General features: G+C 32.0%; 1 protein-coding gene across 1 annotated transcript in view; it reads left to right on the top strand.

Annotated features, from left to right (window-relative positions):
• LOC138333889 (zwei Ig domain protein zig-8-like) overlaps positions 1-19,316 on the top strand; it is a 137,281-nt gene extending 117,965 nt beyond the window's left edge. Inside the window, exons 4-7 of the mRNA XM_069282534.1 lie at positions 4,165-4,188; positions 5,313-5,603; positions 8,156-8,185; positions 16,022-19,316. Of these exons, the coding sequence (XP_069138635.1) occupies positions 4,165-4,188; positions 5,313-5,603; positions 8,156-8,185; positions 16,022-16,137 (461 nt within the window). The 3' untranslated portion in view covers positions 16,138-19,316. The remainder of the gene's footprint in view (positions 1-4,164; positions 4,189-5,312; positions 5,604-8,155; positions 8,186-16,021) is intronic.
• The last annotated feature ends 1,071 nt before the right edge of the window (positions 19,317-20,387 follow it).

Raw genomic sequence — 20,387 nt, 5'->3', positions numbered from 1 at the left:
ATATTAAAATTCATGATAGAATAATAATTCTCCAAAGATAATGAAAATTTATTTTCGTTAATATTTCTTTAGAATAAGCAATATCCCCATTCCGAATAATGTTACAAAAAGAGTTGTAAGGACTCTACTATCCAAGTTCAAAACAAAAGACGTGGATAAGTCACATAGTTCTGGGCGCCTATGTATGTATGATGATGTGTTTAGTAAATATGAAAAGGAATTTCCATAAGAAGGCATACACAATTTATCTGAGCAGGAGATATATTCACTGATGTTATTTCTTTCTTATGAAATGTTCTGAATGCAAAGCAATTAAATGCGTTATTTGATATATAAAGAGCGACGCTTTCAAAGAAGAATAAACACTTATCAACTATCATAAAAATGTCGTTCTAAGTGGTTCATGGCATATTGTCAAAATAATCGTTTGATGCGTGATTTGTCTTTCGTTCCTTTTTATAAATATTTGAATACAGTTTAGTCTATTTTTGACATATTCTCTCTTTTATTTTTGTTTGTGTATTTTGTATAAGCTTTTGTTACATTAACGTCTGCAGAAATGGTTTAATTAACACGAAGACACCGTAGTTCTACAAACATACTACACACCACGCACACAAGGAAATACTTCCTTAACTGCTCCGATTTGTTAATAGGAAGATAAGCCAATCAAATAACTAACCTATCAAAATAATTGAAAACCATGATTTTCCTAGTCATTTTTGAAATGCCTAGATCACAGATTCGAAAGGTAGTTAGACAACCATACCTTTTTTATAGTTAATGACTTGGCCCATGATAAAAAAATTAAAAGTATATCACAGATATATTACACCAAAAACGGTCAACGGGTTCTAGGACGAAATACTTACAGACAGATACAGATATGATAACAGTTTGGGGTAAAGATTTTTTTATAACAGTGTGAACAAAATTAATTGTCGAATTTCAAGACAATGCACCTTAATCACCTGATAGTGTCATTGATCAATAGATATTCCGTCTTTGGATAGTAGTTATTGATTGTGACGTTGTGAGTTTGTAGGCATAACGTCCTACTTTTCAGAGAAAACAACGTGAATTTCTCTCATAAAACTATGACATCACGATGGATACCTACCTACAAGGGAAATAAATCTGTAAGCTGCAAAGACCGAACAGAATAAAACAAGCACGGTCACAAAGGATAAAAAGAAATAGAACAGTAGAAAAAAAAACAAATATTACAATAATGTTAATTGCTGTTTTGTTAATCAAGTGCTCATTTTATCCATCTAAGACAATAGGGAGTGATATAAAACAATAGAACCATTCTAAACTGATATAGAAAACCAAGTTAATCACAGGGGATAGTAACAGTCACAGTCTTTACACAGTCTAGACAACACAATCGCACGCATATGAATTATAAAATCCCCCGTTATGTAGGCTGATTAGGTAATGTTAGCCGCTATAATAACCCAAGACATCATACCATTTATTATTTTGCAATATATTATATGTCGCCTAGTTCGAAATCAATTTATATATACTAATTACTTAAGATTACTTAGATACCGTTTTGTGGCAACAACAACAATTACCATTGTCAAAAGCTAAGCTGTTCCATATGTTTGCGGATTTTTTTTTTTTTTTTTTTTTTTTTTTGCTAGCTTCTTTTGTTTGATTTGAGGTAATTAGCACACATAGTTACAATCATTATCAAATAAGTATTTCGTTGCGGCCATTTGCATTATGTTGTAAATTAATTAGCTAATAACAATCTACATAAAATTGGCATTAATTGTTATCTTTTCTTACCATCCAATAACAATACAGTTGATTTGCAATTGTCTTTAAAAATAATTGTCTTTTTGTCGGAGACACATTGACCGAGCTAAATGGCTCTAGACCACTCAGCATTTATTTACAGAAATTGGATAAATTGCCACCAGAATATACTTATGCAGCATCGCTCCCCATGAACATGTCCTATTAATTTAGCAACACAACATGATGGTTGATATATTGTATAATGTAAACACATAGGTGGTCTTATAGCTTAGTTGGAATATCACGCAACCTCGTCTATATAAAATGGTTAGTTCTTTAACCCAAACAAAGTATTAAAAACAGATTCCAAATATACTATCTACTTTTGATAAAACTTCAATGGCGATCATCGCGTTTCAGTAACTACTGTACATATTCAATAACCTTTACAACAATTTACATTTACATTAACTAATATCAACATAATTATGTAGCTAGATTATACACAGATGTATATTGAACCTTATACATAAAACATTTTTAAAACACATAATCGATAGCAACTGATTAATTGATAAGTAAAAATATAAGTATAATAAGTAAAATATGTCTTTGTATACATTGTACCATATCATGTAAATAATCAAAACCTCCCACACAAGTCACAAAATAGACATAATCACATGATTATATGAAGAATGTCATGTGATAGGTCATGTGACGTCATTCCCAAACGTATTTCAATATTTTTTTGTTTTTGTCTCGTTTCTCAGTGGCCTCCGAAGGAGACAAAAGCGACCTGATTCGCAAAGGTGACTAACGAACGACTTCATTTCTTTCTTGTTTCATTTTGTCTTGTGACACACCCGGCTTAAGTGATTCAGTTGTATTCTGCCAACCCGTAGTTCTCAATTTCCGTGTACATTTGTCTTCACAACAGTTGCCTTTTTAAGTCAATTGTATCCTATTGTTTTTCCCTCCCTTATATTGTTGATATCACTTTTAAGAAAATCACGAGGACATTTTTGTGTCATTTTTTATATATATATTTTGTACGTTTTCCTTTTTGATTATCGTGAATACATTTCAGTCACCCCCCTCTTATTATTATTGTATTGATCAAATACTACAATCAATCTACATGTATTATTGTATTTCTTTCTCTGTTTTCATCTAGTGCCAAACAATGCATTTTTCTTCATACATGCAAACATTAAGACAAATGTTTATGACATTTACATGATTTGCTTCATTTTACAATGGTCATTCTTAACAATATCTGTATAATATCAACATTAAAAATTATTCCATACCGTTAAAGTATAAATTCTATTCTCTAATCAGTAGGGAGTTGTATTATCTTTATTCAATTGTTCATCCATATTCTTTTTCTTCTAACATTCTTCTCTTCTCTCTATACTGTTATCGTAATGTTTTAGTAAGCAGTAGTTTTTTTCTCAGAACATGGATATCTGTCTTCCTTGTAATCGAATCCGTTCATCAAAAAGTTTCTTCAAATCACCATGCAAGGAATTATTGAAAGAAAACCTTGATCTACAGTATAAGATAATCACATTCCTTTCCTTAAGCCATTCTTTTACACTATTAGAGATTACGTAGAGACTGCTGGAGTTTCATGTTCTAGTCTCACTGCTCTCTTTCTATTTAATTTCTTTGTTTGGCCTTCTTTGAAATTATATTACGACGCAAACAACGCTTAAATAGTGTAAACCATATTGCATGACATTTATAAAAAGCTACGCGATGTCTCTTTGACATTTGAAAGTCAATTAAGCCGAATGGGAATATGACACCTTTATTTAAAGATACCCAAGGTCATATGAAGGTTATTTTTTCTGGAAATTTGTACAGCCTAAGTTTACAGAAATATTATTACGCTAAGATAAAAACACGTTTTATTTTAAGATGCTGAAACATTTAGCAATTATAAAAAGGATTGCTACGAAGGAAATACATGTACCTAATTTTTACATAATTATGAATATTCCTAAGTGTTCAAGTTTGTCACCAATAAGAAAGTTTCGCTCCCACTTTAAACACTATGCATGACTTTTTTTCCTCTTCCCTTAATATGTATTCTTTATGTTGAGGATTCTCACAATTTTTTTCAAACAGTTGATAAATAAGCAAACGAACGTTCATACCTGTCTATAATGACCACAGAGAGAGCAAAGAAAAATGGTCAGATTAGGGAGGTTGTCGTTATATACTGTGTAATGTACACCACGTGTTTTGTTTGCATTGATTAAACATCATCTCACATTGCAAGCTGATCTCACAAGTGCAAAGGCAGGTCATTGCAATCCTAATTACATAAAAACTATCGACTATTATTTCTTATTACACTTTTGCATGATTTCTTCTAACGATGCTTTATTTCTCACATTTCAGAAAGACCGACTACAGCAAAGCCAAGTATGTACATTTTGCACGTTTAGGGACATTCTTTCCCCTTTAGACAGTAAAGCTATCACATAAAATACCTCCAGATTTTAAAATAAGCTCCGTTTAGTTCACGAAGACGTTTGTGCCCGCTTGATTGGAGTAGAATAACGCAAACGTTTAACTGAATTAGATTAGCATGTAATCACATGACCACTGGTGTCACTCTATTTTTAGAAAATGCTAGTGCATTAATTCCCGGTAGTTCTGTGACTGATGGCTTTGATACTCTCGCTTATTACCTGCTTGCTCAGGCTATTTCACTTTGATTGGAATCTTCAAACTATAGTGAATTTAAAATATGTATTTCAAATGAATAGCAGTATTACAACAACAAATGTCATTATCTTTAAAAAAAAAGAGTTTTTGTTGTGTCGGCAGTAGTTCGATAATTAGTGTTATGTCTGACTAACAGTAATTATTGGATATGAACATATAGTCTTCTTTGTTGTAAAATTTACCTGTAACCTTACTTGAAAGCGGACATCGACTAAAGTGGTAGCAAAACAGGCGCATATTCGCCATTTTTTTCACTTTCAAGAGCAGATTCCCATCGATGTGAAAAAACATATTAATATGATTTTGCGATGGAACTTTTTCATATACTCGTAATGTGTAATCAAATTCAATTTCATATTATCCCATAGAACGCTGCCCTTAATTATCACTTATATTCCACATGAATATATATTAGTGTATATTGTAGGCAGTCAATGATATGTCAGACGGATTTATACAATATTCCCCACTTCGAAAATATGCCTTATTTTGCTCCGATAATGATTCATAGTCCTGCATTATTCTCCTAGATTATATACATTAAGAAAGTATCCGATAATGAATCCCACTGACATATTTGCGATACATCAATGCATCAAATAAGCAAATTTATTACTTTAATTACAGGATTTATTTTTATCATTTTGCAAAAATCAATATTAATTTGCATAGCTGGCTTCTTCTACAGCATGGTCTTCCGGACACATTCATATCTAATTATAATTATTTTTCATATATCTATCCAAATTCTTCCAATTCTATTTTCCCCTGTCATTTACTTATACACACAACAGGTTACATGCCCTTCACTTTTTCAGCTGTTACCATGACAGGGTCAAAGTATGTAAACAAAGGGGAGACAATCCAATTACAGTGCAATGCAACGGGCTCATATCATGCTCCAGACGATATAGACTGGTTTAAAGATGGCAACAAATTAATTCCGAGTGTTACAAACAATATAAAAGTAAATACTGAGCTCACGTATGAGAAAAAGACACTAACCAGCTCGCTGGAAGTCCAACATACTAAATTAGAGGATGCTGGGATATACGTGTGTCGAAGCACAGACCTGGAGATCGCCAGTAATCACGTGCACGTGCTGGATGGTAGGTCAAGGTCATCTTTTCTTTACTTTTAATTGTTTCGCTGCTTTCTTATGATCAGTTTGCTTCTCATGTCATCTGTCGATGTCGCTATCACATACTGCTGGTTTGAGGAATGTTACGTCTGATTTTAAAACAAATTGAATATGCACAGACACGATGCACTGGAAGATTGAAGCAAAATAAACGAATTACAAAGATATACTGAAGTGACACGAGTGGCGCAAACGAGGAAATATTCGAGATTAACGAACCCTTATATAATAATAAAATAATGTTTACTAACCCATGTATAATGTTGCTACATATAATTATAAAAGAAAAGACACGAAAGTGGAAGTTAAATTCTCAACCGTGTGAACAGAAGCTCATATTACTAATTGACTCCGCATAAAGAGATACAAACTTTGGTTCAAAGTATACGTTCATTCAAAACAATAAGAGATTCTCTACTCCAGAAATAAACACACATCAAAAAACGTCAAATAATATGAATTTTAGTAGTGTATTTTTCATAGCGCTTTAAATATGCTCCACAGCCGACAGAGCATAAATGATATTCATCATTTGAACAATAATTGGTGTTCAATCGTGTGTATAAATGTCAAATTAACACAAAAGATAACATTAAACTTTTTTTCCGCTTTTGGTGCATGCGGAACAGTACTTCATACCATATAGGACATAGTGTCACGGTTTTTTTCGGGGCGCAATTAATTATTTTTAATATTGTTATATTGAAGTTAAATGAGCAGATCAAATTTTTCAATGGTGGTAATGGTGTAAAGTAAGTAACTTTTGCAACTGAAGAAAAAAATACTAATTCGTCTACTCCTGTTTTTGATAGAGAAAAAAAAGTTTGTCAGCGGTGGAGTATCTTTTATTTTTGCGTTACAAGATAAACTGCATCATCAAGAAAATTATTTGAAAATGACTAATACTTAAAAAAGCATACATGTATGTTTATCAAAAGCATAAAACATGATAGTAGTAACCGAAAATACATTTAACCAAGCACAGGATTGTTCTTATGCGTCTTTATATCAGATTCCGTTGTTAGATATCATAGAAGAATATGTATGTATATACATTTGTTAAAGGAGAGAGAACAAATCATCACAAAAACACACTTTTGCAATTCCGAGAAAACAAATAATACGACATCCCATTATGTTCGCGCCAAACTTTTTTTATGTGAAAGTATCGATGAATTAAGTTAGATATTTCATCGATCATTTACTTGATAACAAGTCAGTCTACAATAGCGTTCATACATAAAGCGATTTCAGAGAAGTGATCCAAGAAAACCTGGTATATTTGTTGTCTTTCGTCGGTGTCCGCTTACTGTAGATTTATCTGCCAGATAGGGTTGACCATATTGTCTTTATTGCCAATTAGCAGCTGCGTATTACTGTACTATTATTTTTTTTATTCATTATTTTGTCGAATTAATCATGTATTTATGCACCTTGAATATAAATATATTCTTTCAATATATTCAGTTTATGTATGATTCCTGCACAATTTCCAACAATGTAATTTCCAAACTTATCATGACTATCAATACACAATATATATTGTTTAACCTTCCATGTTAGTCACACAACACATCGGGAAGCAGTGCTACATTAAAATCAGTAAAGTCATCATTACAAAAAAACGCAAATGTATACAAATGACATGTGACTCTTAAAGCATATGATTTTACTATAGAATGCAGAATATTTCATAAATAGTAGGGAATCAATTAATGCTTCAAAATTTGCAATATATATCGAAGGCAAAAAGTATGAATAGAATATACCATTTACATATTTCAAGGCCTGAATAATGCTTAAAATTCGCCATATACATCTACGGCCTAAACAAAGCTTAGCATTCGTCATATGTATCTACGGTCTAAATAATGCTAATGCACTGTCAGTTATATATATCAGGGGCCTAAATAATGCTTAGAAACCGTCATATATATCAACGGTCTATACAATGCTTAAAATCCTTGTTATATATATATATTGCCATAAGAACACTTAGAATTAGCCATACATGTCTACAGTCTAAACAATGCTTAGAATTGGTGATATTTGCAGCCCAATAGTAAGAGAAATGGCGTCGTAGTAGCAATGTTGTGGTGATGGTCGTATGTGTTGCGCGAGTGTCAAGTCTGTTGTCATGTGACTGTTTTAGAACAATAGTTGGTGGTTTGCACACCCAAAATAACAGAGAGAAAAAATCGAACATTAACATTTTCATTCCGAATCTTCATTTCATTACATTACTGTATCGTCATGACATCAGCCTGTCGATATTGCTATAAATCATATCAATTTCGCTAATATTGTGTTACGTAAACTTATCATTTCAGACAAAGTTTTGAATACGTCATTCGTCAATAACTGAAAATTCATAAATAATTTATTGAATATTTTCTTCTATATATAGATACTTCAATTAATTGTTTTTATTGCTTTAATCATACAAATGACATTTTTTTACTGTTCGTAATTTCTTACATTTGACATTTATTAGTGATGCATTTAAAATCTGTTTTTCAGAAGGGACGTCACGTAAAAACGTCAAAAGAGGTAAGTTTATTATGATTTACATGTATTTTAAGTGTGATCATTTCCCTATATTTGTTTATGTTGGATATCAAATCATAAGTGTAAAAGTAAAATTGTTCGCGGTGTTGATAAATATCTCCCTTATTCGGCTTCCATTACCACTCCAAGAATATATTAACACTCATGTTAGCAAATTAAAATTTTGACACATTAATATTGCCTAAATATAAACAAACTATTGTCCTACGTAAGAATTAAAACTTTTCGAATTCGTATATAATTTTGAACTATGACTATATAAACAGTTTACAAAAATCCGAACTACCTTTTACAATCACCATCATTGTTTATTAGTACGAATATTTCAACACCATGAACAGCTTGGATGCTGAATTAGCGAGAGCGAAAACTTCTACATTCTATTCTTACATTCTGTATTTGCATATAGCAGAATTATCTGTCCTTGTAGGTAGAGTATTGATTGAAACGTCATCAGTTTGTAACCGTAACATAACACGTTCTCAGAGAAAACGGCGTAAGTTTCGTTCACAAGATAATGACGTCACATTGAATATACTCGCGAGGGAGATAACTCTGTAATATACAAAGATAGAATCATTAATTTCATTTGCTCCATGTTGACAATTAATCGTTTTTACTTAACTTATCTGATACTAAAATGTAGATATAAAGGAATTCGTCATTTTGGTTTAAGATTATAATACGGTCTTTGTTTCACGTTAATAAGACCTGTCGTAGAAACTCATGATAAGAATTTGCAATTGACAAACTATTAACGAAATAATAGTTACGAATATATCGGAATATGAATTATTGCAGGATCCCAGTATAGGTTATATATTCTTTAAAATGTTATAATTTTAAGTTTCACTCGGTCGTATGTTTGTTCTCTTAGTACGAACTGAAAAGCATCTTTAGAAACAAACAATTTACTAAAACAGATACTACAAGAGATCATTGTATATTACTTAACAAAATTGTTCTAATGGAATACCTTTTCATGTATTGATGCGTTTTCATATCATTTCATATGCATGGTAAGCTAATACACTAAAGAAATTCAGGTATTATAAGCAGAAAATGTTTTAGAGGTCGCGATTCAGACAATTTTAATAATAACCCTCGCCATCCTTTCCGCGAGTTTGAAATATAGGTAATAGCTTGGTACTCAAAGTACATTTTTTATGTCAATCGATGTTTTGATTAGTATTCAGTGACAATTAATAAGCCGAAAATAAAGCAAAACATAGCCAAACAATACTAAAAGGAAACGAGAACCTTTAACGCTAACAATTCAAGTTAAAAACATATCTGTTTAGATCTAACAAACCTCCAGAATGGTTCAGAAATTACCTCCATACATCGATACCTTCTTATCAGTGTTGGTATACGTACATTGTAGGTATAAATAGAGCGGTCTTGTATTAGAGCTTTTATTTCAACACTGAACGCGCATATACACAGTGCGGCAAGAGCCCGATAGCTCAACTAAAATAAGTATTGCACTCACATGGCATTGTGAAAATGGTTTAAGATACCAATACGGGAAGTTATATAAGCTGTCGGAAGGCAACTTTGAATTTCAGCTTTCGGAGTTTAATAAGACCTGTTCTATTGACGTGGCTCTTCAACGCTCTTGCCTTTATCGAGTAAGACTTAATGGCGTCCTATTGATTGAAAAAATAAGATACAAGAAAATGAAAATTGTTCTTTCTGCGGTATTGTAATTGATTCGATCCTGTATATAAGCAATTCCCAAAAGTATTAATAACTAGATCCAGACTGCTGCTCGCTGACTGCTTACAATGCTTGCACAAAGGGAATGACCGCCACGGGGAGAGGATCATGTAAAGCCTGATAGCGTTAGATAAACTTAACATTGCCACCGATGTTGTGGAATACTGCAGTGTAAAAATCAATTATACCCTCAAAAGGTCTATATACATATGTTGTCATCCTGTGTTCTATGTGTGGGCCACCAGACGATGTCAAATAGGGCTATAACACCCAACTCCCTTGTCGCTACCCACCCTGTTGCTGATCTCACATTCGTTTGGTAAACGAAATTTCACGAACGGCGGAGCAGAATAGACACTCATTAAGTAACATTAGAACCTTTCTTTGAGTAACGAAATCAGAGTAGCTTTGAGGAGACTATTTTGTGATATCTATGTCCCTATATATCTCTTATCGTTTTAGCCCCATAATCGTTCAATATGATTAACGATAGTGACGTAACATGATGTTCAATACCATTCAAATTGTATTATATAAAAGGACTTACTTAAATCAGGAAATGTTTAATTCTTATATATTTGTATTTGGTTATAGCAGAACGTTTCAGGGTGGTATCATTTTAGATAACCCAATTACAAGGGACCACAACAGGAATACACTACTGTTTTTGGTTGGTTTTTTTTTAAACACATTAACACTTTGCACATTGAGATATGACCTTAAATAGCCGCTAGTGTGCCAGTCTTCCTAAAACACACATGTGCGCTATACGCAATGTCCCTAAATGACCTAACCTACGACGTAGAAATTGAAGACAAAACTGATTTTTAACCGACCTGTTACTACTATGATCGACGTCACCCTGTATAATGCGGGAAATCCCTTATCATTGGTGTAAAGATATTTAAAGAAATATCAGGAATCTTTATGCGTTGATGCGTTATCGAATGAGGACTAATACCTTATCAGAACTCAAATTTGTCATTTATTCAAGTTAGTTTCCGATAAAATAAAGTCATCAAATTACTGGGTCACGTGAGACACACTGAAAAGACAAGCGACAGGTTTAAGAGCTAAATAAATCCCAATTTTTTGGTATATTTTTCTAAAGTAGAGTAAAATATCATACACTAGAAGTCGAGACCTTTAAATAAATACGCTTCAGCTTTCATGTTCGTGGCAATGCTACTCCTTATCGCTTCATGAGACAAAAATATTTTAATCGAACAGACATCACTCTTGACTAGTGTTGTCAGTACGGTAAAAGATATGGATATTTAGTCCCTGAAACCCCTTCTCGTGTTCTGTTACTAGTGTCATTAGTGTCAAGTGCTAAGTCTTTTACATTGTTCTTCCATTTACATGAACTCGCATATTTCCTTCTCTCGCTTTATCAGCGATCTGAGGATCAATTTGTCTGTTGAAATATTACTCGTGTTTGCGCACTGGAAGTTACTCGTCGCTGAATCGCTCTGTGAAAACCCGTTGTAATACTTCAACCAGAGCAAAATATATCATTATGATGCTCAAACGAAGCCATTGTTTTAAATTTCTGTGTTATGCGTTTCAGTTTTTTATTGATATATAATGTATACTTTTAATGTAAAAACGTCACTCGTTGCCTTTCGAATAATAGTACATTTCGACAATTCTTAATTGCTTTGGCGAATTCTTAAAAATTAATTTGGATTTTAGAATAAATGTGTAACTTGTCATAGATCAAATAAAATAATTATTTTTTATCTGTGTACCCATTGAAAAGTTTCGACCATACGAAACATATGAATATACGCAAGATACCTACATCATAAGTTCATTTCAACGAAACTAAAAAAAGAAAATGTTTCAAAATTAATTACGTCCCTGTACGTCCGCTCACAGTTGTAGTACTTCAAATAGATGCAACAAGATCGCAAAATAAAAATAATACATGTAAGGAGGGGAATTAATCAGAAGAAAGAAAAATCGAATACCAAAATGACGAATTTCTTCACATTTAGCTTGTGAGTTGCAAGGTTTACAGAATATATCTGCTGATCTCATTTTCTAATTGAAGCAATTTTAGTGTAACATGCACCTCTGTTTCTAACATTACTAACCGAAAACATAATGCGCGTAACTGAATATGATTTATTATATGGAAACTTCTCAATACATACAATATTTGCATAATCAATTGAGCAATCTTGAAATACCGAAAACTTTTCACTCATTTAGCATCGCATGCAGATATACAAATGTTTAAAAAAAATATTCTGAATAATTTTTATTCATCCGTGAAATAATGATAAGATCTTATACATGTTAGTATTTTGAAAAGCAAAAAGGTAAACATGTTGTACAATAGCTGCTTCAATGAAACATCAAACGCAGTTGATACTAACATTCGTATACATTCCCTTCATGGTTTCTATATTTTCTTCTTTTGCATACCATTGACTAAATTGTCAAATTGAGATACTGTTTAATAAGATATTTTTGCGTGATCAACGTGTAGCGCAAATGCGATCATTTAATCGCAATTATGAATTCGCACTTTCACCATATTTGCTATATAATCGATAATTAGAAATACAAGTAACGCGAAATTATTTTAGTGGATAACTTCAGACACATAAAGTGCTGAAACAAGGTTATCGGTATTAAATTAGGTTTACAATATTCCGCCTTTGCTTATTACAGATTTATATGCCCTTGCAGGTAGGTATCAATTATGGCGTCATCATTTTTCGAGAAAATTTCGTCATTTTCATACAAAACAATGTTACGTTACACTCACAGAAACATGACGTAACAACAATTATCTACACTCAAGGGCAGATAACTCCGTAATGTATATATATATAGAACAGAAGGTGTTAATACGGAGATGATGATGATTGTGTTTCTTTGTTAATGCTACCTAGTATCCGGTATGACCTTGAACTTACTCTCACCATTGGCATGTCTTGTGATGGTTTTTCTCGTGGTGGTTGGGTGTATTGTGGGACTCTCCATTCACGCTGTTATATGTTTCTATATCTCCATTGATAAGTTCTTTTCTTTCTTCTTTGCATGACGTTTTTAGCCTCTCTATCTAATAAACGCTATTAGTTGCATGAACTTTATTAACTTCGACAAGCATTACAATAAAAAAAATAAAAATTCCGTATAACATGTATGAATAAAGATTTATCAGAGGTTTTATTCTTGTGAAAATTAATGGAAGTGTCATTTGCAACTGTAACACGAAAGAATAAGTTAAGTAGTATGAAGAGTATGGGATTGATTCCGTGTGTTTTATTTTGTATATACATATGTACAATGTATATATCCACACTTAATCTATTTTTACCATGAGAAATCTAATATAAATAATTAAGAGTAATAATAATGTTAAATGCACCACAATTTTCCATATATCCATCGTCTTCCTGGGTGTTATTTAGTAAATACAAGCATGCAAATGGCCTATCATGTTTTTCATATCATACGTATTCATAAGCAATGTGTAAGACTATAGGTTAATGTCATAAAAATGTATAACGATATTTTAGTTTCCATTTTCACAAAAAATTTATACTTGCGAAATATATGCTACTATAAAGAGAAACTTCTTACTTATTATTTTGCGGATCCGATTGCTTCTTCCACATAAATGTCCCGCACACTTTCATCCCAGTGACAATTATTGGTTGTGCGGTAATTACATTCCAAATTTTATCAAACTTGCTATAGTCTGTTTCAACCTTTATGAAAAATATAAACAAAAACAAAGGAATTCTATACACGTCCATATGAAAGTAAGAAATAAAAAAAATGTTGAAAAGTACGAGAAATATTTATTTTGTCGAATTATGATGTCTTTGGTGTCAAGATACATCAAAAATGAGCAACAGTTTCGCTTCACTGTCACGCCATCAAACAAACACAGACGCATATATGGATCAATATGACTTAGGCGAGCAACATAATGCAAAAGAATATCTTCGACTTGGATATGACACATTGAAATATTGAAATCGTTTTGCAGAGTATTTCCAACATTTATTATGCCTTACATCATTCCGCTATGAATAGTAATAACATGATAAGTCATATTCTATGTATTCAGTCTGTGTACAGTTGTATATCATCGAATGATGGTTTATGCAGACATGCAATATTGACGCAGTTACAAGAAAAGAAGGGACAAATCACAGAAAATACAACTTTATTAAGCTATGAATGCTATTTTAGGATAGAATTAAATGATATCTGATGATTTAATTGGCAGATTTACTGAAAATGGCTTACTTCCATTTTTTTAGTCTTGGATCCGATTTTTAAAAATTCTAATCGTAATGACAGTAAAAGAACAATAAAATTAATCAGTGCAATTATTAAGCGTCCCACTCAAACAAAATATCATTAATATCTTCGGTGCGACTCCGTGTAAAACTCAGGAGACGTATAATAAATATTTATATGGAAATAAATTGGTTTGATCTTTAGAAGATAATGCTCCTAAACCAAATTTATATTGATTGGTCCATTGATGAAACGTCTAGACAGGCTGTAATATGCACCCATATCTCCGGCCGTTCATCTAAATCAGATAACGTTCAGAGCAAATGCATTTCGATTTCTAGATTTCTCTTATATGCTGCGTTAATAAGCACATTATTACTGCATGCCTTTTTCTACCGATGCATTTAAATTATGATATACCATCCCTAATCTTTTCTTTTTATTTTTATTTTTCATTTCTTTTTTATTATTTTTTGTACTGTATAATTGCTAATATTTGCGGGGTTAAATTTTTGTTAAATTTGAGAATATTATGAAATTCGCAAAATTTAACACCTCGCGCATTGTTATCTTAAATCATGGTTTTACATATTATAAACTGTTAATAGATATGTATGGCTCTTTTCAAAGATTCTTCATCCACACAATTTAGCAACTATACAGTAATTAATGATTTTTTGTTTTATTTATCTTACCTTTATACATATATATATATATATATGTGTGTGTGTGTGTGTTTCTTCTTCGCCATGAATCCAACTTGTATTAGCTACTTCCCTTCCTTATTTACGTTAAGCACGGAAACCAAATTCTGCCATAATATTTCACGAGGTGTTAGTTTCCTTTCCAGAGCACGTGATTTTCACCATTTCCAAATTCAAATGCTAATTTCAAAAATACCAAATAAATTTCTTATCTTAAACTCTCAAATAATATTTAGTCCATGTTTGTCGACGCATGCTAATTATACGGTTAAATACATTGGCTTTGTGTTGGTGTCTTAAAGTTAATAAATGTAATTTTATATATTATCTGGGGTTTTTTGTTTGTTTGTTTTTTCATGTGAGTATATATTCATATTTAAGGCTTTCCAGAAATAAACCCTATGAAAAGTACAGTTCATACCTACGTGCTTTAAAACCCTTTCCCATGGACAGGTCTATAATTATCTTTGCACTAATTTATATTTGTATCAAGAATAAAAAGGACGTCTTTATCGATGTTTAATTCATTTGTTTTGTCATTTCTAGCGACCAAAATATTAAAGTTTACAATGTGTTTAGTTAGCATTCATTACTGTGACCATTAACATGAAATGTTAGTTTCGCATAAAATTCTTTGCTTTCACCGTTGCGCTGAAACCACAGATACAAGAGACAAAATATTAGATTTCATACACTAATCAACTTATGGTACCATCTGCTAAACACGGACCCATATATTCCTATCCAAGCAGTTATTCAAAAACCATTTTTGACCACGAAAGAAAAAAACTCACGAATATATATTTTTATAAAGAATATTGATATGTCCATTAAAATACATAAAACACATTATTATTTGAAAGTAAATTATCCTGTCAAAGTAAAATTGCAGAGTGAATTTGCGATCCGCATTGGGGTCCCGTGCTCACTGCAAATTATATTAAAACTCTTCTCATTATACATAATGAAAAGATTTTTAGCAATTTTTTTATCAAAAATATGACCAAAATTAGGGTGGTAAATTCCCTCGGCAATTTACCTTTGATAGGATAAATTACTTTAAATAAGTAATGTATTCTAAATTTACCAGGCGAGAGTGTAATAAGGTAATGATGCTGTGTTGCAGGTACATCAAATGGAGGGAAAAATCACTGCTGTATAACTTTCTCCAGCCATTTTGCAAGAATATTAGCCATTTCATTGACTCTAAACTATCTCATACAGGAACTCACAAAGACGTGATAAAGCTAGAAAGGATTTATAAGCTCACCTTTACGTGTTTTCCATTAACGTCCATACAATATGCAAGGGAGCAGCAAGTAATGAAGGACTAATTGCTTTGTGTTCATTTGTTAAGTTTAATAAAAAAAAACCTTTATTAACAATATGATTATACCTTTGGTTTCATTCAAATATATCATGAAAATTAATTTGCATCGTCTAAAAGATGCAATTTTTCGGTCTTCATCATCTCAACTACTAAAATTATTTTTCTTTTTTTTTCTTTGATTTTTGTTTCAATTCTCTAAAATTTAAATATAACATGGGCCAGTTTTGTGTATTCATGTCACTGATGACCGAAATCATATTGCTTCATGTAAAGGTCAATAAGTGTTAAGCCATGTATCACAATAAACCGTAAATACCAACTTATTTTCACGTGAAACTTAAATTCACATCTATCATGCTCTATTAGAATTGGCAATATTTATAAGTCGTGAAAATATTTTAACTACCATTAAAATAGCTTCTTTTATTTATGAGGCGCAAAATTAATTGAAAATATGATTTTTAAGTTTAAACTGCTATAACAACTAGCCGCGAGAATACTTTGGTTTGCAGTATTCCATTTTTTCACGTTCCAAGATATTTGCTGTTGAAAAAAATATATTATATTTCTTTTCTATTCCGAAAGAAAATATTTCTAAAAAATCATAGAGAGGGAGTTGTCAAAAGCAAACGCCTCGGATTTTGTCAGTGATGTATCCATAATATCTACAATTGTTTTTATTCCCAATCTTTGTTCTGGTTTTAAGATCAAAACTTGCCATCAATGATATTTTCTTTAAATGATAAGTTGTTACTTTAATTAACAATTATGATACTTTATATGAAATGTACATTGCAAATTCAGCATGAATTCATTTTTGCAAGGTGTACATGTATATGAAACATGCCTTCATTATGTGTAATCGTCTTTAACATGGTATAAATGTGTATGTGTGTGGGGATGCTCATATGCAATAAATATGTATTGTTATTAAATAGGATTTTGTATGCGTATATGCATATATATCAATATTAGGGGCAAAGGTCAGAGAAAATATCTTTATGCTATCAATATCAATATAATAAAGGCAGTTAAGTGTAAAATAACCCATATATATTATATTATACATTTGAAGTTAAGATGTTATTTTCCTTTTTTCATTTTTTAATGTTTTGTTTGCTCCGAGTTCATTTTGCTAAAATGATATATCAATACATTAAAATCCTGATTATATTAGACTTAAACTCTGATGTCTTGAAATATACTGTAAACTAACTTCTGTTCGCGGGGATCTAATTTCGTGTCTTCATGCGATAGTGTTTTTCACGAAGATAAAATCTCTCCATCGCGAACTCTTCGGTTCTACTGTACCTATATTTGAAACATTTTGCGGTGATTTTTTCGCGTTTCATCATTGCCCACGAAATTTATTCGTACGCAATAATAAGTTGGTTTACAGATTTTCGATTTTTGTTGGATAACAAATATTTTGTACAAAAACACCAGTATGTGAAATAATAATGTATGTGTTAGTTTTTTATACTTTGTCAGTGGAAAACATCAAACGGTAGGCATGATGGTATCCAATTTTTTGGTTGGCTCTATCACAACAGTATCATTAATCGTACGATGGGAAATTAATAGTTTGATATTTACAAGATTACGTTGGTCTAAGTTTCAAATTAACTACACAGAGCACGCTAATTAACCTTGCGTCATTAGCATGCGAAAACACTCATTAGATACAAACACACGAGTAAATGCATCGTGTGTGAGAAACATTTATGAATATCACGTAATATTATCAGGTGCTCGGGAAGATTATTAAACACCACGTGACAGCCATAATGCGATCACATGACACCAATTTTCATTTAGCATAAAAATCTGACATAGGATTGTTCGGTTATTTCAATATTTTGTTTGCATGGCTATACATTTCACAACATGGATTACTGTGACTGACAACTTATCCATGTGTGACGAGATATGCCTTTGAAATAATGGTATTTAGTGCGCAGAATCTTGGTTTAAATTATGTCGCAAATATTTACTTATATTTGTTGAGAATTTTGGTTATAAGATTTAAAGGGTATTTTTGTCGCTATCTTATCGTGTCTTCCTATCAATGTACTTAATGTTTCTGATTTGTTCAGTTTAATTAATAACAGTGTTATCGTCATATTTTAAATAGATGTACAGCTATTGGCAATGTAGGACAACATCTTTACACATACATGTTCATTATGATATTCTCGCAGTGTCTACCGACCTGGCATTCTTTCAGTTTGCATATTTATTTCACATTTTTCTCAAAAAACAAAGTTAACCACATTTCTTGTGTATACGATATATTCGTGTAATTTTGTGTTCCGATTGATCATGTCTAGTCATAGATATGCTCAAGCTTGATCATAACTGCTCCCGTATGGTTACTGATCTGATCAAACAAGGGCCGGTCTGGTGACTGATCTGATCAAACAATGGCCGTTTAGGTTTCTGATCTGATCAAGCGCTATACTGTCTGGTTACTGTTCGGATAAGGAAAGATCCGGCTTAGTAACTGATGTTATCATGCAAGGTTCGGTGAGGTTACTGATCAGATCAAGAAAGATCTGGTCCTGATTTCTCCAAAGCGTGTTACTGATCTGATCAAACGAGTCCCGATTTAGTTCTTGTTCTGATCAAGCGATGTTCTATCTGGTAACATATCTGTTGAAGATATCTGATCACAAATATTTTTTAAAAGATGTCCGACCTGATGAAAGATATATAATCTTTAGCAAGCTGGATTTATCTCGAGAAAATCTATTATCAAACCGATTTTTAACCGATCTGTTCAAGGAAGATCCAGTCTGATCACAGACATGTTCATCCAAGCACTTATCGGGGCACGGTTGATCAAACATATAAAATTAATAATGTAAATCCATGTTATATGTGTATGTGTGTTGAGATTGTAAGGAAATATACCTCAATATATGTGAACAGGTTCGATAAGCAAATATATTTTCTTATTATGATGAGAGAAACACATTATTGTAATTAATTTGTTCAACAGTCAGTCAATATTTAAAAACCAGTGTGTGACTGATATATCATTTTTTTATCAAATATGTATATAAAATGTAAAATGGTTTGTACAATTGAATCATCCTGAATTAAACTAAAATTTTTACTTAGTCATGATTTTTGTTACTTATTTCGACGCCATATTTTCCTTCCGGGGTTTCGGTAATTGCATTCGTCTCTCCGCTTTTCGCTGCCTTCATGTCATATAATGAATTTCTCAAATGAATTTTAATTCCTTTTAGCGTTACGTGTATCTGTCAGTCAACAAAGCAAAGTCAATGCCCTATGTATATTACATGAAAAGACAAATCCAACCATGGGTTGTCATTTTTAACAATGTCTAACAATATTAGTGCTTGAAATGCTCAGTGTTATTTATCAAATAACGTTTCAAGTGTGTATGTTTTTGATGTATACATATGTTGCAGTTTTCAATACATGGCAATTTGTGTCTCTCTCCACGACAGTCTAGTCTTTATCAAATTAGATATTTCAGTAGAAAAATAAAATTAGAAACGCACTCTATATAAACTACGCTTGTTCAGTCATATTGCTTACGTGATTTAATAATCTTCAAGGAGTTGAAAGAAAACCCTAACGTGAAATAGACCACTAGCGTTCTGTTCTGTAAAGCTCGAGGCTTGTAGACTGCTGATTTTCATTTTTCTATCAAGTCAGATATCAAAATTTTGTTGAAGATACTTTTTTTTCACATAACTACATCAACTTACATTTTGTTCCGCCGTCCTCGAAATTCCGACGTCGCGTAATTTTTCCTGACGTCATTGTATTTCTTCTGCTATGACGTCACAATGAATTTCCAGCCAATGTAAATCGCTCCAGGTCATATTACACTAGTACATGCAAAAAAAATACACTGACGAAATCGCTGGTTATCAGGCTTAGTATGCGATAAATATCTTTCCCATGATAATAAACATTTAGACGTATTCTTTATGTTGATTGATAATGCATATGACGTCATCGAGGGAAACGTTATATTCTGTTATTGACTTGCTCTTAACCAGGTCACGTAAAAATAGTTGAATTACGTATCTATTAAACGATTACTCGTCTTTTATATGGCGTTACACAGCAATATTCATACACGAAGATGGATAAAAAGTACTTGGGAGGTTAATGTAACCAC

This window comes from Argopecten irradians, chromosome 10 (assembly GCF_041381155.1).
Source record: "Argopecten irradians isolate NY chromosome 10, Ai_NY, whole genome shotgun sequence".
Lineage (NCBI taxonomy): Eukaryota > Metazoa > Mollusca > Bivalvia > Pectinida > Pectinidae > Argopecten > Argopecten irradians.
Note: the sequence above shows the minus strand (reverse complement) of the source record. Positions and strands in the feature narration are given on the sequence as shown.